The following is a 25,111-nucleotide window of genomic DNA, read 5'->3' as shown; positions in this document are numbered from 1 at the left end:
TTTAAAGCTGCAAAAAATGTGCATTTATTATTTTCCTTTTAAAGGCGAACCTATCCTTTAAATGTCCTGCAATACACAGGTAGATTGTACTGTATGGGAGTCATCCAATTCAGGAAACAACTTCCAAATGAATATTCAAGCCAGCATCAGATGAACAAGGGATTAGAATCTGTACGCCTATTCAAAGAGGGGACAACAATGACAGTTTTGCAAATATTTATTTTTTACAAACTTTGCTGAAAATCTTAAAGTTTATCTACTATAAATTCAACTTTTTTTGGACAGAATACGGAATTTGAGCAAAAATCCCTCCAAAGTCTGAGCCAATCTCATTTTAGATAGCGGTCATTTGAAAAAGTATCTGCAATGGATGAGTTTACACTCTATGGCTGTTCCAGTGAAATTTTGGATTTTGATAGAATTTTTTGTTCTGCTGAATAGGGGTTTTAAATCTTCCGCAGTCTATCTACAGTAAATACTAAAAAATGGATTTATATATACTTTTATTAGTCTGAATTTACATATACCATATACTTAAGTCGGAACCAAAGTCTGTTGAGAAAACTCTCCTGTACTCCAAAGGAAATGTTACATATACACTAGCCTTGCACCATTTGAGGTGAAGTAAGCCAACATTCACCACTGCCTCCTTGGGTTGCCAAATTGCCTAATGGTATCATGCTGAAAGGTAGCCTTTCTATAGTAACAAAGAGAGATGGCTCTTCCTAAACTTTGATATGCCCCTGGCCCTGCACAGCTGCCATCTGAAGCTGAGAGAAAGCTCAACGTGTTTCTCTATAAATATTAGATAGCACCTCTCTAAGCTGCTGAAAAACTGGCAACCCTGTAGAGGCTTGTTCACACCAGGGTAATTGTCATGCATTGTGCCGCATTTTCCAGTACAATCAAAAGGCATCAGAAAATACATTAATGCATACTTTCTAATGTTAACAAGCGCTTAGACTGCCTGCTGTGTCACCTCCGTTATAATACACAGCTAGAATGATATAGCAGACCATTCATATGTGAACCAGGTCAAACCGTGCAATTGCTTCAAACCTACAATTTTGCGGCTATAAAAGAAACTGAAGTAAAATTAAGCCAGTGTCCATTTGTATATAAAGGTCAACTTAGTAGTACTATTTACCAATGCATATGCTTACTTTCTAAAACTGCAGACCCACAGCCACAATATCACTACCATACAAAACAAGTACATAAACACAAGAAAAATGCATTACAAACACAACCTGGCATCAGCATCACAGAAGATTTAATGAGATTGAACCTTTTTCATACCCTGTTTATCTTGCCAATAGAACGCAGATAAATAGTTATAATGCCGCAACAAATGCGGTGATTCTATGGGCAGAATGGAGATTACCTAACATGCAGTTAAAGTAGAATTTCAAGCCAAATCTAGCAAATCTTAAAAGTGACTCCCCCTTGTAATCTGTGTAAGAAAGATGTATATACTTACCTATTTTCAGCTCTCTCCAGTCCGGTCACATGATCCGGTCCCCCTGTTTCAGTTAGAGGTGGCTGAAGAGGAAAGGAGAGAGTGCTGACAACGAATGAGCCATAGGAACCTATTGGTGATGTCACCACTTCTAGGAATTCCAAGCTGTTGCTGAACACTCTCTCCTCTCCTTTGAAGCCACAGCTGGGTGACACAGGGGATCACGTGACCAGATGATCACATGATGTGAAAATATGTAAGTATATACATCTTTCTTACGCAGGTTAGTCAGTATAAATGTTGGGGGGAGGGAGCATTTTTTAAGGTTAGTTAGGTTTAGCCCAGAATTCTACTTTAAAAGTGGATGCGGTTGACAGGTGAACATGAAACCTTCTGCCAGGTTGACCATTCAGTTCCAAATAATCAAATCCACTTTTGGTCAGTTTTTGCCACAGCTACAAGGTCTGTACAGTCAGGTTTAGCTATAGCACCAAGGCACATCCATCCATGTACTCCCACCATTTTACTGGGAACTGCTTCAGTCTCCTATGATCTGTAATAAATAGGACATGGTAAATAAGATTCAGATATATAGACATACTTCCAGATTACATGGGTCCAAATTATTCTGTATTTCAGTATAGCAAGCCTCGACAGACAATTATAAATATAGAAAAACAGCTACTAAAAATGTTTAATCTCTACCCCATAACTACACCACATGAATTTGGGCTTACAAGTTGATGCATCTGTACCAACCCAACGCTATTACATCTTAATCGTCTGTTTTAGTACACTTAAATGGACCAAAGTTCGAGACCTGTCCTATAAAAATGTCGTTATTTTTTCCCTGATGTCAACAAAAATGCTATAACAAATGCATATACAGTATCTCATGCAGCCCTGTCAGATTTACTGAAGTAAGCAGACATGGACAGGGTGACAGGTTTCAAATATATATTTAAAAAAATGGTAGCTTGGCTCCTGCTAAGATCAGTGTATGGCAGCCAGCCCATACAGATGAAAGGCAGTCATGTATTGTACTGCACCCTGACAGATAAGCTGCCTCCCTTCTTGCTCCTGCACAAGGTTTGCCTCATTAGTTATATACCACACTTCTTGTTTTTCTGCTCCAAATCAGCTTCATTTGCAGACAGTGCCTCGCTCCTGCACTGCCCTTCCTCTAGATATGTGTCACTCGTCATTACATTTGCACAGGCCAGCGTGTTTACAGATCACAGAATGGCTTTGTTAAAATAAAAACTGCGAGAGGAGATGAGAAAAGATATTCTGGAGCAATCAGCAGAAAAAAAAAAAAACAGCAAAGTCTTTCTCAACAGAATGTGCCTTGTGTATGAATAACATTTATAGGAGATTAGGAGCTAACTGCATATAAAATCATAACTGAACAACAAATTGCATAGATCAAGACTTCTCAGATTGCCTCTCCTGTTTCGGTTAGACCAACCATGATTGCCTTATAATTAGATATGTGTTTTAAGCCTTTGGTTTGGTATTAAAATAGATGCAATATCTTGTCAAACAACAACCAGAAAATGCAGGCAACAAGTGAAATGATCTCAGTGAGTTAATTACGCCATCCTGAGTTCATTGCAGCTGTACCATAATCAGAAACTCTATTCAAGTTCCCTTAATCTGACATCTATGTAGTCCGCAGGAATCAAAATTCAAAGAACACCTCACAAGTCAGTTGGAGTATACTTCCTGAATCCTGTATTGTGCATCCTTTTACTCTCTGTGCAACTTCTTGCTGTGTAACTCACTTTTTCTGCTTCCTGCATTGCCAGTCACAGCTAAAAAGATACTTGGATTCATGCAGATGGCTCTGCCAAGTTGTGTTGACCCTAGTATTATGTAGGCACCATCAGTCGAGACAAAACTAGCAGAATTTAACACTTCATATAATATAAATATAATATGCAAAGAGCATGACCACTGTGCAACACAGGCTGGATGATTGTAGCAGTGCCACCCTCCTCAGACTCTGGAATCTTGTACTAACAAAAAAAAACAAGGAATAGGAGGGTCTAAACGCCTAGTGCAGTGCCTCAAGAACTTTATTAATAGATAAAAGATCCAAAATGCACTCACAAACCAAACATGGAATGATAGCGTATCAACATACCGAATGCAGAAGTCCACCCTCGAATCTCAAGGGATCGCCCAAATGGCTGAACCAGCTGATGCGTTTCAGGGGACTGGCACCTTTCCTCACAGACTGCTTTGAGAAAGGGGGCCAATCCCCCAAAACATGTCAAATGGTTCCACCATTTGGGTGATCCCTTGCGATTCAAGGGTGGACGTCTACATTCTGTATCTTGATATGCTATCATTCCATGTTTGGTTTGTGAGTACATTTTAGATCTTTTATCTTTTAATAAAGTGCTGGGGTAATGCACTAGGCATTTGTGCCCTTCTGTTTTTTGTTGTTACCAACAGATGGGAGGTCAAACAGCTACAGCTCAAGGAATCCCTAGTAACCTCTCGAGGAACCAAAGGGTTCCAAGGAATCTTGGTTGAGAATGGCTGGTTCAGAGGTTTACAGCCGTCCCATTAACAATTTTAAAAACATTTTGTTAACACCAAAGTACTAGTAATCACATTTTAGATATACTGGTTATCAAAGAGTGTTTAGCCCCTCCATCCAAAAAGATATCTAGAGAGATACTGGGCAATGTATCCCATGTCACAGCATTGTATGTTGCAGAAATCAGTAATCTTGTTAGATTTTATTGTGTAACTGACTACATTGGGTCTGTGGGATTTTGTCACATGTGCAGGTAGCTAATCAAGAACATTTTCACTTTTGCTCATGGTAGAGGACTTGATTTATGTGTAACTGACCTGCTTAACAGTAAGTGGTATATAGATTACGTTTAATAAATGACTATGTAAGGTCAGGTGTATTAATGTGGATTGGTTGTTCTGGGCACAAGCACATCAAAACAAACCAGTTAATCAGCTTGTTGCTATAGTGCCTATTTCCAATGAAATAATCATATATTTAAATTATTTGTATATTAGCTGCCTAGCCCCATAAAGGTACTTCTGTGCAAGCTTGACGTACTTGTGGTCTAGTATGTTTAAACTCTCTTTAGGATTTAAAGCATGCTAAATATACCACAACAACAAACACATTCCCAGGAGGGTACACGTCAGCCCTTTCCTGAATTTTGCAGACAACAAAACAATAGTCAGGAGGACTCTGGGGAGAAAAGAGGTGAGAGTCGTTGTGGACAGGATACAAAGGATTGCTAAAATATCTCTGACAGTCCAGGCGGTTGTGTAAAATGTATCATGTCAATGTACATAATCTAATCTAATATAAAGCATGCCAATACATTTTTATATTATTGGTAGTATAATTTAATATTATAAACAAAAAGGATAAATATTCTACAGTAGCTATATATACACACACATTGAGCTGTATTTAATAGCAAGTATTAAATGTAGCATTCTTCAAAGCCCAGAAACCCACAGAATCAACCAGAATCAATATTTCCTGATTTGACTGCAGTGAAATGAAATCTGGTTGGTTGGTAATGCCCATTAGTCTTTTCAATGCTTCACTGAATAAACTCACTACTCAATATTATGTACAAGAATATGTAAACCCAACATTTACCATTCTTTATATGTGCCTGCTGTACCATGTATTTGTATGAAAAAGTATACTGTTCTCATTGGTTTGCTTCCTTTATGTGAAATCTCTGGTGTTCTTGGCAGTCCCTCTGCTTTCCTAATAAAAACTGACCACACTAAGCAGGAGAGCACAGCATGGTCAGTTCTCTAGCTGTGCTGGAAGGCATCTAACACTAATGGGCCTCTAAGAGCCACTTCTAGTAAAAAAACATGTATTGTACAATAGAAAACAAGCACAAAAAAAAAAAAATCTAATCTCACAAATTGACAGCTTTGGCAATAAATGTCTGGTTTTCATAGACAATTCACTCAGTATCATTCCTTTCTAATGTAAGCCTGCACACGCTGCTGTGAATGGACTGTTTAATACATCACAACACATGCATTGCTCAGTGTATCACTGCGGTTTGAATGCATCCTAAAGGATACCAACCGGTAGTGTTTTTCTGTACAGGAAACCAGCTCTGTGTTGGAAGATATCACTCCCCACTACAGCCTGATTTTAAAAATATCAAGTCTTCTACATGTCCCTGTAGAGATTCGACTATTCATCTATTAATATTATAAACATTATTTTACATACATTAAAGCAGTATTAAAAAATAAGTTCACTTTTATACAAAAAATAATAAATGCAGTTAAAAAAAATATGCATTTATTATTTTTTGTTGCAGGAGCCTGTAAATCCAATGCACCAGCCATTAGCAGATTGTTGGTGCCATGCAGGTCTTCTGCAGATTTGTCAGTATACGGGATGTACGGGCAGCAAATATACTGACAGCAAGACTCAAAGAACTACCAGGGCGCGCATTGATAACTACAAACCGACAGCCGCTAAGGCTGTTGGGACTTGTAGTTCTCATTCACAGAACACAGTGAATGAGTGACATTGCCAGGTGGGTAGAGCCCTGCACGGCCACATTTTTTTTTTTACTTTGACAGCAAGTGGGGGTAGAAGATCCCCCGCTAGCTGTCAAAGTGTGGGAGCAGGGGAAGTGGGGGCAGGTCTGATCATAACATGGTACATGTTACACCCTGAATGTGGCTGTAATATGTTATGAAAGGTGAACTTATCTTTTAAACCCACAAGCAAACATTTATTATATTGCAGCTTACCATTTCGTAGATGTGATGGCTGCATTAGGTTCATTAGGTTTTTTTAGGCTTTTGTTCTTCGATTTTCATCTGGTGATCCAGCCAGTAAGTCTGTTGTTTTTCAAAAGAACAAGCTCTCTTGCAGACGTACCAGTTGACAGGGATGCGACAAATCATTTACCAATGGCAGGGGTGCTTACAAATCTGCTATTTTTTAAAAGAACAAGCTCTCTTGCAGACATACCAGTTGAAAGGGATGCGACAAACCATTTACCAATGGCAGGGGTGCTTACAAGTCTGCTGTTTTTCAAAAGAACAAGCTCTCTTTCAGACGTACCAGTTGACAGGGATGCGAGAAACCATTTACCAATGGTAGAGGTGCTTACAAGTCTGCTGTTTTTCAAAAGAACAAGCTCTCTTGCAGACGTATCAGTTGACAGGGAAAAGACGTACCATTTACCACTGGCAGGGGTGCAATGATCAGCTTTTATTATTCATGTAAAACCTTCATCCCAAAACGAAGAAACAACTGACTATAAAGTGTGATCTTGAGTTTGGCTTAAATTTGCTTGTGTATCTAAAGCTGCTAGTAAATCTACCACTCCCCTCCCTCAAGCCTGACAATGGTGCTGTCCAGAGGTGCCCCCTGTTCTCCTTCATCCAGAGTGAGGGCATTCTAATACAGGAAGTGTGTTACTGGCCAGATCACCAAGTGAAAACGGGGAAAAAAGCCTAAAAAAGAAAACGAATGCAGCGACCAGCTGCAATATATGAAATTTTTAGTTTTGGGTTTAATACCTCTTTAACTTGTGAAGTACCGCTGGGTGTAAATATAGGCAGTTTGACAAACCATACCACCTAACAATTCTGTCAAGTCTTTTCTTCCTGTCGGTAAGCCAAGATCAGTTTCCTAAATAACAGAGAGGTCACATATGTGTCGGAGTGCGGTTTATGTCACCTTTTCTAAAGTTTCTGAACCCCGTGGATATTATTAGTGCCGGAGTGTTAAATAATATTGCGTGAACAAAGCGCTGAGCATCAAGACAAGGAATTCTCAATCTCTTTGCAGGAAAATCTGACTTTCCTCGATGATTTCAGGGTTGGGAAAGCACAGACTGAACAGAGCTCTGTTGTGCTGTTTTTTTCCAGTGCAATCTGACCTTGATCCGCACAATCTCTTTTGTGCATTATAATTGCACGTTAATACAACTCACACACAGCTTATTTTGATTTCAGATCCCCCAGCTGGCGCTCAGTGTCACTTCAGCTGTTCGCTGGGCCCGCTGATTCCCCTGCTCCTCCCTACATCATCCTTCATAGGAGTAGCCAGAAATGTTATTCTCACAGCCAAGTAGGGAACCCACACCTTCCCAGCTCTGATACACATGGTGCTGGCCCACCCGTCTCCAGGCTTCCTCAGGAAGTTAGACCTCACATGTGTAACCCTTCCGCTGCCAGGAGGCCTCCAGGAAAACGTGATCTGCTGCTAGTCTACTGTTTCACAACAATTTCTTTTTTGGAGCACACTAGCATATTGGCATATTGGTTTACTGCACCTAATTTATTTATTGCTGCTTGTGCTGTGTCTTCCTGTTCCTGGTGACACCAGGACAAGAACTGAGGCACATGGGTGTCACTGGAACAGACACAGCAATAAAGCTGGACGGGTGTTCTGAACCTTGTCAATGCTCTACATAAATCTTCCCATCTCTGTCTTCTTTGGAGAGGTATCTGGCAATTTCCTGTTTGTACTACCTAGTCACCGGGACAGGACATGAGGTGCAGTTAGGGCAGTGCCAGGGCAGCCATTTTTGCCTTCCCCAGAACACCTGCAACTACACACACACACACAGCTCAGTGACGTTACGCCTGTTAAAAGCGCAAACCAGCATAACTAGACAGAGTTTCCTGCCGCTGCACCTGTCATACTGAACCTGTAGTTCTAACAGGCTCCAAGTCCCTGAAGAGGTTCAGCCACTATGTGACAGGCGCAGAGCCACAGTGGCTAGGCAAGGAGCTTGGTAATGCTGAGCCTATGGTTTTACCAGGCTGCCGTTTCTCTTAGGTCCATTTCACATGGGCCAGATCCATTTTTCTGAGCAGGGGATCTATCCAATGATCCTCTGCTGAGCTGGTGGATGACAGTTCCGTGTCCGGTCTGTTCATGCAGAGCAGACATGGACACAGTCCGCTCTGCTCTATGGGGAGTTGGATGCAAACAGACCACCTGTCTGTTTACACCCGACTGCCCTCCTATCCTGCCAGATTGAGTGAAATGGATCCCCTTCTGTTTGTTTTGGATTGGAGGTAGGTGGGGGTAAATGGACACAAGTCCATTTACATCTACCGCTCCCTAGAGGAGAATAGAGGGTCTGACCTCTGAAGTGAAGGGAAATTATGCACATGTAACCTAGGTGCCACCTCCAACCATGCCATGATGAGTGCTGCTCGAGGCAGCCACCTCAATTGGTCTTATGGGCTGCATGATCCAATATTCTATCTTTCATATGTGGACAATGGCAGTAATAAAAGCCTGACCTATACAACTTTTACTTTTTCCTTCTTTGTCTAAAACTACAAAAAAAAAAGATTATGCTGGAGTTGGGCCTAAATAAAATGAGAGTTTTGCTTAAATACTGATGATACAGCACATACAAAGTATAATAATAAAAGTAGTTCATTTTAGCATATGACATATAAATCATTTCTTTGAAGCCCAACTCCAGGAAACCTGAAAAAGGGTTAACTGCTCATTTAGTTTAGAGGACAATAAAAGCCCCCCCCCCCCGCAGATGGAACCCCATATGCTCTGGGGGTGGACTGTCCCTGATTCATCCTCACATTCAATGCAACCTATACTGGTCTTGGTAACACAGTGAACCTTGGACTGCTGGAGCTTGGGGACCAGTTTAACAGTGCAGAAGAGCCTGCGGGAGTGAAGGATCGGGTAAGTATACCTGATCTTTTACCAGAAAGGAGCAGGTAACCCTTGCAGTGAGGGCACAACCCCACTGCAAGACACCATTTTTAGGCTTCCTGGAGTTCAGCCGGAAAGATCTATATAAAGGTAATGGCAATTTGAACACAAATACAACACTAGAGCCCCACCCCGGCCTCAAGATGTATCCATGATGTATAGAAGAAGCATAGCCTGTTCGGTTAATGGAGTGGTTACCATGGAAACACCTTAGTTATCAACCAGTAACATAGAAAAAGCCTTCTTAATAACTGTGACATATAAAGTCCTCAGAGAGTAGAGAATGGCCCACAGCTCCTCGAGTTGTACAAACAACAGACAAAGAGGTACAATATTACACAAAAAAAAACAAAAAAAATCAGGGTTCCATGCGAGTCGGGCACAACAACTCAAAACACAAGCTGCCAGTTTCCATCAACCGGCAGTCAGTTTAAGGCACCAGCTGTTTTAGGTTTTAAGGTAATGAAAAAAGTGTGTAAAGTACTTGTGTGGGTGGGCAACAATTCTGCATCTAAGTGCTCCTTGGATCCTTGTGACATGTATAGTTTGTTCTTAATGTCACTGACAAGAGTACAAAGAAAGGGAATGTAACAGGATTACCAATGCCTCCTATCATTCATCCAGATTAAAAATCTGACTAGCTTGAAATCTGAATGTGTCCAGTATTTATTGTATGACTTAGCTTTTGTGCAGTATCTGGGTTTTTTTAAATACATTTCAGTTAATTTAAATGTTGCGTTATTAGCATTCTATGTCTTGGTAAAACGAAAACACAAATCTTACAAAAAGAAGTCTTAAATATTAAAATTGTGGAAATGTTTGGGTGTGCTTAATTGTGATAATTAATGATCAACCCTGAATGTTGGTACATCTCATGTTCCCATGTGTAAAGATGTACTACTCTGTTGATTCTTATTGTATAAGTTAAATAAAAACCCTATTCAAACACGTTATTCATACTTTCATTTCTTGCCATGTGGCCTAACTATAATTTATTATAACTATACTTTTCATAAAGGTACTGTATAGCACGGCGGCTGTGATTAGTGCTCCTGTCTTTGCAGATTTGTTCATATTTCAGTTTCCACCAAGGTTCCTATCTGCATGTAGGCTTTATATTCTCCAAAATAAAAGTTTAGGTTGAGTTTCATTGGCGTTTGACCAATTGTGGTCTTAGGATGTGGTTGTACAACAAGGAGAAAGAGCATTTAGGTGTAAGACCCTATTGCACTAAGGACTATTGCATATTTTTCTATAGTTGGGAAGAGTCGGCAGGTTTTTATTGCCCTGTCTATCCCGAATGGTAAAGCTGGCTGTACATAGATCAAAATTTGGCCAGGTCAGCAGGAACCTGATGAATTTTGAAGCATGTATGGCTGGTCCCGTTTAAGAGGAGTTAATCTAATGATCGACTCCTACTGAACGTGACTGTTGGTATATTTTTGGCCGAGCAGCGCTTGCAGCCAATCGGTTGCAGTGCTGATTAATGTATTCTGTCAGTGGAGGAGTCCTACTGCATCCAACATACAATATCACAGCATGGGGGGTTATCCCATCCACCTCGAATGTGAGGATGGGGGAATGGGTTTGTTTTTTTTGACCAGTCGGATGGCTGATCAATAAAAACTGATCCATCTATGGCCTGCTTTAGATTTCTTTTTGTGATGGAATGTGATAGAAAGAATCTCCAGTAGGGGCACTTTTGGTAGGGTGCATTTTTAGCAGAGTGAGGAAGGAGAACACCTTTTAACCATGTTTTTACTACTGTGTCTTCCTGTCTTCCTCCTGATTTCTTGTTCTGGTGTCACAGGGACACAAAGAGAGGGAAGATCTCTTCAAATGATAGGGAACTTTTTAAGTTTAATCTTTAATTCCCCAAAGGACTAGTACATGAATATGTTTTCCATATAGCCCTTAATATTTGTATTAGAGGTATACAAAGGGAAATTAAAATAAAGAATTACCACTATCTTATAGTTAGCTGTAAATATGTGAATGTTTTAATTATTAAGCCATGAGCAGGACCTTTATTTTTCCATCCAAGTCCTCTATTATACAGTGCAACAAACACTGCACCTCTAGACTGTGTAGGGTGACTCCAGAATTTTTTTTTGGCAAAAAAAGAACCATCTTTTCTTGCTAACAGCCCAATGTTACCTTGTGTGATTCTCATAGAAAAGTGCCTTAATTTAAATGTATATTTCTCAATAAATAGGTAGCTTACATCTTGCTTTATTAAAAAAAAAAAAACTTTAACACACCTTGCATTACCTTAAGGGGCCCCTAGATTCTGGATGTGTTTACTGCATGTTTGGCAGTGATTGATTGTTTGATGTGACCCCTATCTGTTGTAAAATAGCTGCAAATTTATGATTTTATAGAGCAGATTTATTGCAATTTTATTTTGTTTCTTTCTGAGAATTAGTCATATAGTACCAGTTTCCCTTCAATGCCATCGCTATCTATATCATGTAACCTTCTCCTTAGCACAGTTTTTTGGCGCCATTGCAGCGACAGGGCCAAGACATGAAGGGAATGTCCACAGAATGTCTCTCCTCGTTGGCAGGTGACTGAATGTATGCATAGGACATAACTGTCCCTTCGGCAGACTGAGGGTTGCGAGATTACAGGAATATCCTCACTTCCAGGGTGGGGGGAGTTGATGTTCCCTAAAAGCTGGCTTGACTCCAAACTTATAAATGAGACAATCTTATTCTTTTACTCCAAGGGTACATAGGAATACAGACAGTAGATGTGTGCAATTTCTTATGCAGAAGATTTCTTACGCACAGAAATTTGTTGCCAGCCCTTTAATAATGACCTAAGATTCATTCAATGTGCCAAGTGTAATAACTCACAAAATGCTTTCAATGCAATTTTTTTAAATCACAAAAACTAAATGTACAGCAAAAGCAAATTAAGTTAGCTATTTTCTTTAAATTGGAGAAACGTTTATGAGTTTCTGAAGCTGGGAAGCTGCGGGATCTAGAGATATTATTGCTTATTTAATATGATTTTGACTTATCTAAAATTCAACCTTGTCCAACTACAAAATCTAGCCCAGTATTAAATGAAAGACACACCATATCAAAGCTGGTATAGCAAATTAAGGCTGCAATTTCATTATACTGCAGCCAGTCAATTATTAGTCATCATTTTTGAGAGCAGGTTAGAAAATAGATCCTACCTCCTGCTTGGTAGACAGGAGCAATGTACCAACTTTTAGTTTTTGCAAATCAGCCACGGTCTTTTTCTGTTTTTCATTTTTTTATAATGCCAAATAGGGGAAAGTGGGTGAAACTTACAGAAATACAAAGTTAGTTCTGTTACGGCAGAAATCCCAGCTACACTGTATGTTTATGTATGAAGTGGTTTTTAGTGTCATGTCATTCCAGTCAAATAGAAGGGGGGCACAACGAAAGTCACATAGGGTGCCAATAGGAGCTTAGTGGCTGCTTCCCTGTTGGACGGAGTTCCTCCTCCTGCCCCATAGGTCAGGGTAATTAAGCCCAACAGCAGCTGCAGTGAAACCAGACACTGCTGTAGTTGAGTTCCTACCAGCTGGGCCCCAATTACCTGCGGCTTTCTACTGATACATACAGCATATCAGACCTTTTTCCTTAACCCAAGTAGTTTCAAGAAGACTTGGTTAGTGTACAAAACTGTATAAAGGGTTAATATGGGATTCTACTCCCACAATTCAATAAAACACTTGTTCTTAGTTTCTTCTATAGACAGACTGCAAACATCCAGCTAGACAGAGCCTGATATATGGAATCTCGATGAGTGATAGCTCACAATCCACAGTGGCTCCTTCTAGAATATTGTGCACAAAAGTGACACATGCGCTCACATATCTGTCTAACAAAAAATGTTTCCTTACTCACTGTACTCATGTTCAACGGCAGCTACCATTGTTTACGTTCTCCATCACTAAATACCTGCTTTATACTAATCTCCTCATTCATTTAATAAATGAATCCTGAAATAAATAATCATATGAATGTTTCAATAAAAGTGTCCATCATTACAGTTGGTGAAAGAGCATATACGCCCATGGAATTTTTTTTAAAAAAGGACCTTAAAATAAATTACCTGTTTGGCAAAAATTTCAAGAATGTGGCAAAAACTGCACTACTTTGAAATTTAAGGAGGAGCCAAGCAATTTCAGTTATGGGATTTGGGATTTGGAAATTAATTATCCACAATTTTCCAAAATTACAGAAAGGGGTGATACAAGTGGCAAGCATTTGCTCTTAACCTAATTATGTGGAGCGCTAATAAACAATGTGAATAGGAATGCTAGGGCCAGTCTGGGAAAGGCAGGGGTCAATCACTAATTGTAATATAATACACACTGGGCACATTGCTACAAAGCAGAGAAAGATTATTTTTCTGGAAAGCACCATGTCCCAAGTACTTGTCACAGAATATATTTGCGTTAACTTTTGTCAAGCTAACTTGACGAAAGCCATTTGATAACTTGTTGCTATGGGTTACAGTATTATATAGCCCAGTGAGCAAAAATATTTGCCGGTGAAGAGTTTTACCAAAAACCAACCAGTTGGACTTAACACGCCCTCTTCTGGTTAAAGGAGTCTTCTTTTCATACCACCTTTTTGTTTCTTCTTTATATTGCATATTATGAATTATCTATATGATTATAGTGAGTCCGCAAGTATCTTGTGAAACAGCTTTCAATGACAAAACTCACATCATGAAATGGCATTCATGTGCTAGATGTAATAGGCCTTTTAACATTTTAAAATCATTTTTAAATTGAGGCATGTGTAAGCTATCAAATGTACAAGGGTCCATGTGTGGCCTATATTGATAAAAGAATACAACATGTATTGTAAAGTTGTAAAATATTTTATTGTTAGGTTTTTTTAATTTGGACTTTAGTTATTGCTTTTAGGTCAAATACAACTAAGTGCCTTTTCTGAAACGATTATGCGTTTGTTTCAATTAAGAAAAATTACAAATGTTACTGCATTTGCTTGCCTATTAGGTGAACAGAGTTGAAAGCCCTGCAAATGATTGTTTTCTGTTGTATTTTATTACACATAGAGACATGACGTGTGAATTACCTTAACTCATAGCTAGTTTATCTTAGCACTGCTAGCAAATAATGTGACCCTTGCATGCCTTTCTAGGTTAACACCTAGAAAAAAAGCGTTGCCTCTGCATAGGAGCTAATTTATAGTTAGTTACTTATGCTTAAGGGGAAGGTGCTTAAAATATGAGCATTTATCAAGTAGCCAGGTCCTGTTACAGCACACATGGACATGGTTTTAAATCTGCTTCTTTACTTTTAAATGACATCATGGGAATGCAATATGCATGAAACATGCGCACACCCTCAGGGATTGTTCCGTTTGAGGTCACAAAATGAGGACAGGTGAGGAATTTTAAATTTTAAATGCTATGGAACTGTTTTTAAAGCAACGAGCACCCAACAGCGGCACATACTCATTACGGTTTTTGGACACAGTTACAGTTTGATGGTTCGGCATCCTGCCATAAACTGCTTAGGAGACGAGCGATGGCTTCATTGTCTGCATCACCCACAGAAATGGTGGAGAAACATTCCATTTTTAATATGAGGCTGAGTAAAAGTCTATGTTATTTCACAGCCAAATAATTAGCGAGATAGACACTGAAAAAAAGCAATCTGATGACACATCACTATGCAGCATTTGAGGAGAACGAGACAGATGTGTTTGGTGACCGTAACAAACAAATGTGTTTTGGCTTTCAACATTAAGATTACTGATAGAAATCCTTTATACTACTCAAGATAAAGATAAGCAAAGCTGATGCCTCCACTTGTGAGCATTGAAATATGCACTGCTGCTCTGTCATAGCCCTGAATGGACGCCAGTCCTGACAGCTACTCCTGCTTTATCACCCTGTCTGTGGTAAAGCTCTCTCGTTCTCTGTTTACTGCTGGCTGAAACCCAGACACATTCATATAGTCAGAGCAGGACACAAATAAATAGCTGAGTAGGGATGAGGTTCGTCACTACTGTGGGTATAAGAGTCTTGATCCCAAAGAATTTTTGTGCAGCTTTGCCTGGGAGATTTTTTTATAAACCATACACTGCATGCTCTTTAAACTTTGGCCATCAGACTAAGAAGGTTCAATAAGGAGCTTTTAGATAAGCCAGTTTCCTCTTTAAAAAAGTGTGTGGGGGGGGGGGAAGACAGCCATATTGTCAGTGAACTGGAAGCTGTGGTAGGGAAAGCACAGGGAGAGATTAGGGTCAGTTAGAGAAACTGCTAGTTCTTTGGGTAATCAACCCCTTTGTTGCCATTTTTTCTTATTATTGAGGGCTTTTTTTGTCTTTCAGTTTATTGTATGGTTGATCTGAGGTCATCGGTCAAGCTACTGTCCCAATAATAGCAAACTTTTTGTGCTGCAATAGGATTTTGTTCCAGCTGGTGCTATATGGGGATTTTGTTTATTTTGATCAGATTGGAGTTGAATTTTTTCTAGTGGTAGTATTTTTAGGATTTTCATTTCTTCTTTGTTTTCTTTTTTACTTTTTTTTTTTTGGTATCGAACGTGAAGCATTCACTTGTTACTCTCCATCTGTATTTTTAAGTTGCCTCGTTTGCAGCATCCTGCTGCATCATTTGAAAAGGAAAAAAGTGCTGAAACAGTGTGCGCCTAAACCACCTCACAATATATGACTCAACTCCAATGCACCCCATATCCCTATGGATAAAATAAAAGTTAGGCATACATCAGTTAGGTCCATTATCATTGATTAAGACTGTCCAGCTCCTGGCAAATGTTTTACTGCTATATCCTCTGTGGAATCCTAATTCTAGTAGTAAAGCCTCAGCTTGTGCTCTTAGTCTCTAATAAATCTGAGCCTAGGCATGTTTTTAAAAATGCCCTGCTGCTGGCCAATCTTATGCTGTGGCCTCTTAATTCTCAATGAGAGCTTGATAGAAATTGGCCAGTGGCAAGCTTGATAGAACGGGCCAGCGGCAGAACAGTTTTGCATGTGTGAACATCAGCAGCCACAGCGAACTACTGGCCATATTCTATATGCCAGTCAAAGCATCTCTATTACCATTTGATGATATAATGTGTCACTACTAAAGCTACGTGAAAAAAAATCTGTTTCAGATTTTGGGGCTACTGCTGTATGTAAGTCAAGCTAATTTTAAATGAAAAAATAAAATGTGCCAAATATTTCCTGCCAGTATACTGTCACTAAAACTCTCTGGGAAAATAAGACAGTTTCATAATTTCATGTACAGCTTTAAAGTATCACCAAGCATATTATTTAGAAGGTTAGTGTATTTTCAATGTTATCTTTGGAGTTGCATCAAAAGACCTATTCCCCGTTGTATTTTTTTTTTGCATTTTTGCGTTGACACATGTGCTCTGTGGTAGTGCCCAGCTTTCCATGCCTTTTGACTGTAATTTGCCTATTAGCTCTACCGATAGTCATAATTTACCACAACATTATTTGCCTACAAAGACTTCAGTGGAATTCACCTCCAACTGGATTTACTAAATTTTGAGCAAGCTTCACAAAACCCTGGCAACACCAAACCTGAGCAGATTCACCCATCTCCATAGCTAAGCTTGAAACAAATAGGCGTTTCCTATATTCCCCATATTGAAAATAAGGACATTGGTGACTTCATTACAGAGCTGAACAGGGAGATGAAGGAAACTGGCATGCTGGTCTTACACAGGTGAACAAGCGGTGTTCTACAAGGGGCATTTCATTTAAATATGCAGCTAGTCTTCAATCTTAGGTAAAACTGCATGGATTGAAATAGTGGTTTTTTTTCAGTTGTTTTTGTTCATTGATGAAATTCAGCCGTGATGAAAATCCAGGAGTGTGAACCTGTAGAGGAGCCAGAGGAGTCTCTGTACCAGTGTGCTTATCTTGGTTAATAACTGCTTGTAGCACATTTTGGGAGCAAAGTAATTGTGTGACACGCTTCAGTAAATCTTTTCTTACATCTCTGGATATCGCTTTTCATTGAGATAACGGCTGGTCAGTTTAGACCACAGAGCTTTACAGACAGAAGCACAGTATCAACTACAACTAAAATTGAGAGAATGTTTTCAGAAAATGAATGGGTCTGGGTAGCAAAGGAGAGCCAAAGTATCTTTTTATATTCTTCATGCAATTTGCCTTGCTGGTATACTGTGCCTATTTAAACATACTTGAAAATAGTAAAAAGATATTCGAGTGACTATGGTCCAAAAAAATATATTACATGTCAGAGAGGAGAAGATTCTACTTGTTCATGCAAGCTGGGACCTGTAGATACATAGGCCAAATGGTTCTACTAGAATGGACTAATGATCCAAGTATGGACCACAATGTGGTTTGGTGTTCATTCATCTTCTATGCCCTGATACCCTTAATTGAAAATTAAAATGTCCTTTATCTTTCAGTTTTCGCTCCAGTTGAAGGCTTTCAGTCGTATTGCCAGTTGCTTTTATAAACTAGGTTTTCCAAAGACAATTGGAATAAATAACTGTGGTTTCAACATAGGTGGTCAGCTAGTGTGCTATTGTACATCTCTGATTGTTATCTCCTTTTTTTCATCATTGTTTGTCTCTTTTGTATCAATAGAGTCACTAAACGCGACTAATAGTCAACATGAAGTTCATATTTGATCATTTTTGGACAGTAATATAGTACTTTGTGACACTAGAAAATGAACTCGTTTGGGATTATCAGTAAGGTGATTATGAACATCAGAGAGCTATGATTGCTGATGGTTATCTGCAATGACGACACACAGTGTTTGGTAAGATGCGGATTCAACGCTCCAGCACTGCCACCTGCGGAATTTTTACTGTAAAGAATGTATCTAGGCATGGATGTTCCATGGAATCTTTTTCACCAGCTGGCCATATTCAGTATAGACGTGTGTTTTCTATCAAACAACAACTATATTGCAGTCATCTACTATGGTTTCAATAATCCCCTTTAGAGTAGCTGGGAGAGTTTGACAAAGCTTACCATCAAATCTGTATAGATCAAGGTTTTACGTTAGTCTCAACTGGTCTTCAGGAACCTTTGAAAACTGGTAACAAGATCCTCTACAAAATGATTTAGTAGGAAAATGAATTATAATATTATAGCCACACCAAACACTTTATTAAAATTGTTGACTGTTTAGAATTTATAACAATTTGTTATATTAGTTTAACATTTATCCTGGAACTGCCATTACAACATAGGTGGATTTATAGAGGGAGATCCAGTAGAAGTGCATTGCATTGCACTTTTGTTAAGCGAATAATGCGTGCAGATTTGCATAGGTAGTATTCGAATTGGGGTTTGGTGAGACCTTAGTCATGGAATACAATAGTAAAACGATTTCAAGACATTTTAGCAGTTTAGAGTTTAGCAAGCCAACTAAGAGTGTAAAATATGTTCAGGTATTTCCATAGGAACTCAATGAAACACTTCAAAATATACCAAGCATCGAAAAGTGTCAATGACATTCTGTGAAGAAAACTATGACATTTATATTACACGTATAGCAACATACTGAATTGACACATTCCTGAATAACATTAAACTTCCCGAGACAGAAGTCATTCCTGCAGGATAGTGGCATGCCTCAGCATCACAATAGTACACAACATGACTATGACTTTGGATAACTTGGGAGAACAATCGACATGCGTGTACATTTAGGTGTACATCATGTGTGCAAAGTGTATGTTTACACCTTGGGAAAACATTGTCAGCTTTTCTTTATTATCAGTATCGAAAGTAGGGATGACGACATTAAAACAAAAGCTTCTTGGATATACTGACAAGAAAAATGCCATGAAAATGTCCAGTGATGATAAGGTTAAAATGGAAACCCCACCAGCTGTCACAATGAAGAGTCACATATAGTGACATCATTTCATTCCTCATTGTCTAAGTGATAGCATGCAGCTAGACATCCATGTAAAAATACATGCACCATTGTACATGTAGACGTCCACTAATAGTGTATGATGAAAATTTTCACTAGCCAACAAACTGAGTGTATGTATCAAACTATTGGTGGCTTCCTTTTCTTCCATTCCTTATTTGAACTATTATTCCACCCTTAAAAGTGCCTCCATTGTTAAACAATCTAAATCAACACAAGACATATGTCTCTCCCACAATTCTGTGGAATTATCAGATATGTTTCGATATTACATGAGCTCACCAGTATAGACGTTCCTGTACTGTAAACTCAAATCACAACCTAATCACAAGAACAAAACTGAAATCTCAGGCAGCAGAAACACCTCTCTCTAAATGTCAAATATATTATACCTTCTAAATCGCACATAGGTGCCAATTTTCTTAAAGCACAGCAAAAACCAGTGAACCAGGACGGGTTACATCCTATTCAAATTGTTAAAATGTATAGAAAATAAATACTGAAGGTTTGATTCCTAACTAGTACATCAACAGGTCATTGGAAAGATATACATATCATAGTACACACAAACACACATATATATATACTATTGTGTATACCCAGCTCTTTGTTTGTTTTAAACTAATAGAAGTCAATGATTACTTCAAAATTAAGTATTTTCGTACAGGCCTAAAAGCCTTATCTCTAAAATGTAATTTATTAGAAGATGGTTATCTAGTCATTTAATTGCCACACCAAAATGATAGCTTAGGCATAATAATGCTTCCTTGTTGTCTGCATGATATTGTGATTTTATTGTTATTTTTTTTTAATATGATGCATTTATGATGCTAAATGGCTTTTTTAGAAATGGTGCCACAGTTTCAATCCTCCTGGCATGGACAGAGATAAACCATGCACAGAAAAATAATGTAAAAATATACATAAAACATAATATATTTATTTTAATATATAACATGTTATTAAAAGATACTGATACACTGCACACCACTACAGAACAACAAATCATTTCCATGTAGAAATATAGCAAGGCAGCTAATAAAAGCACAACACAAATAGCAGAGACAGACACATATGTACACTCTGCTACAAGTATGGCCCAGGACTGCAAGACTCAAACCAATTCAAGTGGCATTATATTATTGGCAAAACAAGCCCACTTTCAATCTGGAATTTGGGCTATCTTTACTAAACACCGCTTTCCTACAATATCTCAGCACATCTAATACAAACTCATGTATAATGCAAGAAATGCTATTTCATTTTCAGCTGTTAAACAGCAAATTCAATTTGGCTGAACGGTTGTCTGCCAGATATATTACCTTATTAAATCTGAGCATTAACCACCCCCCGTGTTATTTTTATCTGACTATGCTGCAGTAAACTCTGATCTTTGCTAATCTCCATTTTTGAAAACATTAAATCTATACCTACATGTATGCATATAAACTGTCAATCCTAGTGTAGGATGTGTGCATTTATATAGTGAGTGGCATGGTCTGTGCATAGGTATGTGCTAGAGGCAAGTGGGTATAGTGTCCACATTCAGTCCAACTAAAATCACATATATAATTGACGTAACCGTAAGGGTATAGCTACCTAGATTACAAAGACAGACCGTTTGATGAAAGCTGGATGCAGCCTTGTCACATTAATCCTACAACCCCTTCCTGATGTATCCGCTACAATAATTAAGTGCTGCATTACAGGTGATGCTCACAATATACATTTGAATAAGGATAAAGGTAATTCAAAGGACGAACGCGAATGTGTTCGACAATCAACAATTGTTTAAATAATTCTAACACGAAAGTCATGCATACACACGGGTCTCATACATTCCAAAACCTTCTACCATTAAAGCATAATACGGCAACATTATCTCATTAAAGAAATGCTAGGTGCAGCGCACGAACGGTAGCTTGCTTAAACAATGTTTTGTCTGGAAGAGGATGAACACTAGGCATTTGCTAATTTTTTCAGATTTTTATTTGCAAACAGTGCCACTAAATAACGCGAAACAGACGTCCTCCACGCTTTTCATTTGCATGATCTTTCCTAGAAAATGATATTAAATAGACTTTCCCAAATCAAACCGTGATACGAAACAATGGCTCCTAATTGTATAGTAGGGGCTGATGCAATTACAAATGGTTTGGATGGTACGTCTATGTATTTGGTAAGTGACTTTCGGCCTAGTGTCTTATTGCAGTCTTCTTTTGTGGTCTAAGAGTGGCAGCCTTTGAAGTAGAACATCTAATTAACTGACTGACCTTTCACACTATATTCTTACAGGGTGACACCACTGCTTTAGCAGATCATTGCAATAACTGTCCTTATATATGAACATCCAGCAAGTGATACCCATTGTCAAATCTGCTATTTAGATACTATTGGGTTGTCTATAAAGAACACACCAATATATTTAGAGTCCGATCAGCATCAAGCCGCAGCTGCTGTAGATTTTGCTGGTAGAGTTTGGTTCATAGTAAAATACGTAATCTGTTTTATAATTTATTTGGGTATGTTCTGTGTGTGCCGACTTCTGTTTATTTGTGCTGTAAACTGCGCAGAGGAATATGCCATGGCATCTGCCATGGCATCCACTCACTTTCACAAAACTAAAATGTCACCAAGATTGCGTGACTCCAATCTGAATCCTCCTACACAGCAAGTGTGTCATAGACAGGCAGCAATTTTTCTGCCCCTTTACCCTCCCCATATTCCAAAATGATCAGAAGCTCTATAGAAACAAGCTGCAGGTAAATGTGGCTTACCACTAGCACTAAGATGCATACAATGCTCAACAAACCTAAGCAAGGTCGATCACCTCGCAGCCAACTACAAAGATAAAGCAAGAGGAAAAAAATATCAGGCAGCAAACATAACTGAACATTCCATTCTTATCATCCCCAACACAGTTATTCAATGATGCATTTATATCCTACTCGGCAGTAGACTTGTTACATGCTGGCACGGGTATGATCTTTACCTGGATAGAAGTCTTTGGATTTGGACAGCTTGATTGTAGCCCCTGTCTCTTTCTGTAGCTGAACGATCGTCTGCCCACCCTTTCCTATGATAGATCCGGCTGCATAACTAGGAATGAGGACCTTCAGGAAAAATTGGCCGTCTTCTGTCAAGGGGGAAAAAAAAAATCAAAAAAAAATCAACAGTTAAAATACAGCAGAGATATATACAAGACAATTTTTCAGGCATTCACAATTCAATGTACATAATGTAAAGTGTTTTATCTATGTCGCGGTTTCCGCTACACGCTTACATAAGTCCCTAAAACGCTGCTTGTGGGCACAAATTAAATATATTCATTTTTTTCTTATTTATGTGAAGATCAGCCTATAATCATTGACAAAAATACATTACAATGACATAATCTATACCCTATGTACAGATAATAATAAGAATAAAAATAAAATACAAAGCAATGGAACATGAATATACGTGGATGGATGATGCATCTGACAAGCAAATCTCTTTATCAACATCTGCTATGAATGAACCCATGCAAAATCTCACCTCTGAACAGCATGTTTAATTTGTAAGCATTAGGTAGTTGCCAAGAAGAAAAAAAAAAAAAAAACTCAATGTAATGTGGAATGACTTCCACACTAATCCCAATGTATTTCTTTAGCGTCTTTCAATCTCTCATGATCCTCCTATAAGCTTATTAATTAAAGTAGTTTAAGAAGATTTTCCCCCTTATTTCAAACTGATCTAAAGCTTAAATCACAGTTATCTTAAATACACACAGGTCACCGGATAGCGACGCGTTTAACCATCAAAGTTAAAGCGAAAACAGAATAGAAAAACGTAAAACATGGCAAAATTGGAAAATCAATGCCCCCGCTTAATGGAATGATTGAAAATGTTGAATGTTTGTTCATTTGTTTTTAATATAAAACAAGTCACTGACTTTGCATAACCTCAACATGTTCCAGTAAATATATATCCCTGTACAGTTTATGATAAAAGTGCAGGTCCATGTGTGATTCCTGTGCTGGGAGCATACATCCAAGCCAAGGAAAAAAAAAAAATGATCTTCCTTCAATTCCTCAGCAAATGCATTCACCTCTGCATCGTTGCATTGTTATGCCTCCAATAGGAATGAACGTGAAGATGCTAGGACACATCACCAGGATGCAGAAGAAGCAACCCCCAGCTCCTGTGAGCTGAGCTTCTCTCTCTTCCCCCCCTCCCCCAAGCTCACAATTAATGATTGGGGGATAAAAAAAAAAGGCACACAGTATTACTCCAAAAATCCGGGCACTCGGGAAAGGGAAGGTTTGTCTTGCTAAATAAAAGGATGCCCAGAAACAATGAGAAGGGACCGAGAGGTGCAGTCACTGATGTGCAGCTGACTGGTCTGGTCCCTGCCTCCTCCATGCATCTTCCAGCACTGGGATTTAACCTGTTCCTTTCCGGAGGGCTGCAAGTGATGCCAGTGCCTGCATCCCCTACATCAGCAGCCGTAGTAATTCACAATGAAACCCTTAAATCAGCCACCCTTACATCCACAGCATCTATTGTAAGCACACAATGACATGCCCATGAAGGGCAGGTACCCCTTTCCGAGCTGCCTCTGCACCCCAGAAGCATTAAGGGGTGTATACGTGCATTGCCTTAATAGAAAGCAGATTGCAATGGGAGCCTAGCACAGGTTGAGGACGTAAGCCATAAAAATCCACAATAATAACACAAGAAGACGCCATTTTGACCATAGATTACAATGAACATGCTTGATTTAGAAGCCCCCAGCAACGTACCACACACCCCCAATATGGAGCCTGTACCAGGGGTGCATGCAGGGCCAGGAGCGGCCAGAATCTGTCTAAATACATCAATTCCACCCTCTTGCAAAATAGCAGGCAGTGCACTCACCTCCAGTGTTGGTCCTCTTCGTGCTTCCAGCCTCCGGGGGTGCTTCCAGGGGTCTCTTCCTTGAGTCTGGGGGGTCCAGATCTATGGGCACCCCACTATGGGTCCCGTTTTGTTGGATGGGTGCTGCCGCCATCATGTTGGTAGGCTGCAGCAGGCTGAGAGCACAGGGTGGGGGGGGACTCTGGGGGTAGGGGGGCACAGGCTGGAGCAGGAGGGGAGTGAGGGGGGACCCCACTACCTGCACTGCGAGCACTGCAAAAGGGGAGCCCCCTGGTGCACCTCCAAAAAATACAGACACCGCTATACAAGGAAAGAAGGGAAACAGACAGAGAAGAGCAGCCAAAAATAAATAAATAAAAGAGAAGCCAGGAGGGGGAGGAAAGGGATGGAGAGAGAGAAAGAGAGAGGGAGAGAAAAGAGGGGGAGGAGTGCAGGACGGTGGGGGTGGCAAGGAGAGTGTGCAGGGAAAAGAAGAAGGGGGTGATAGAGAAGGATTGGGGGAATGAGAGAAATATAAAGGAGGGAGGGAAGCGGAGAGGTGGCAAGCAGAAAATAAAGCAGGATGGCAGAGATGGAGAACGACGGCGAAGGGGGGGAGGGTGCAGAGTGATGGGGAGGGAAGGGGTGTGTGGAGGAAGGGGATGAAGAAGGGCTGAGGAGGAAAGTAAAGGAGCCACAGCAAGATGTGTATGTGTGTGAGAGAGGAGCAGTGCTGATTGCAGCCTCTGACTTGTTTCCTTGCTTTCTCTCCTCCTCCTCCTCCTCTCTCTTTTGTTTCCTAATAATCCCCCTGCCTGCTGCTCACACTGGATCTCTTGTGGCTGCTGCTGCGTTCAGTTGTACAGCGTTCTGTCCTCTGCTGGCTGGGGTCTGAAGTGTCTGTATATGAAGGATGCTCTAGTACATCCCTAGCCCAGCATCCCACACAAAGGCTTTCTGCTACCTACACCTACCTATATAGGTCAGCCGCAGGAGCACAGGCTCAGTGCGCTCAGATAGCTTTGCCTTCCCAGCACCGTGACATGCTCCTTTAACTTCTTACTTGCCAGATGGTTCCTCTGACAGCAACGCCTGAACAAAAAAAATACACATTA

At 39.6% G+C, this 25,111-nt stretch overlaps 1 protein-coding gene across 5 annotated transcripts in view; it reads right to left on the bottom strand.

Annotated features, from left to right (window-relative positions):
* The window catches only part of NOVA1 (NOVA alternative splicing regulator 1), a 117,229-nt gene extending 92,359 nt beyond the window's left edge, over positions 1–24,870 (bottom strand). Inside the window, exons 1-2 of one of the 5 annotated variants that reach the window (XM_089671273.1) lie at positions 24,018–24,870; positions 22,111–22,254 (exon numbers count right to left, since the gene is read on the bottom strand). In XM_089671273.1, coding sequence (XP_089527399.1) covers positions 22,111–22,254; positions 24,018–24,153 — 280 coding nt within the window. In that variant the 5' untranslated portion in view covers positions 24,154–24,870. The other 4 variants (XM_089671274.1, XM_089671276.1, XM_089671275.1 and 1 more) reach the window with 4 other exon arrangements.
* Between the last annotated feature and the right edge of the window lie 241 nt (positions 24,871–25,111).

Source organism: Staurois parvus, unplaced genomic scaffold, assembly GCF_062004578.1.
Source record: "Staurois parvus isolate SC_StPar_1 unplaced genomic scaffold, SC_StPar_1.0 ptg000104l, whole genome shotgun sequence".
NCBI classification, from domain to species: Eukaryota; Metazoa; Chordata; class Amphibia; order Anura; family Ranidae; genus Staurois; species Staurois parvus.
Note: the sequence above shows the minus strand (reverse complement) of the source record. Positions and strands in the feature narration are given on the sequence as shown.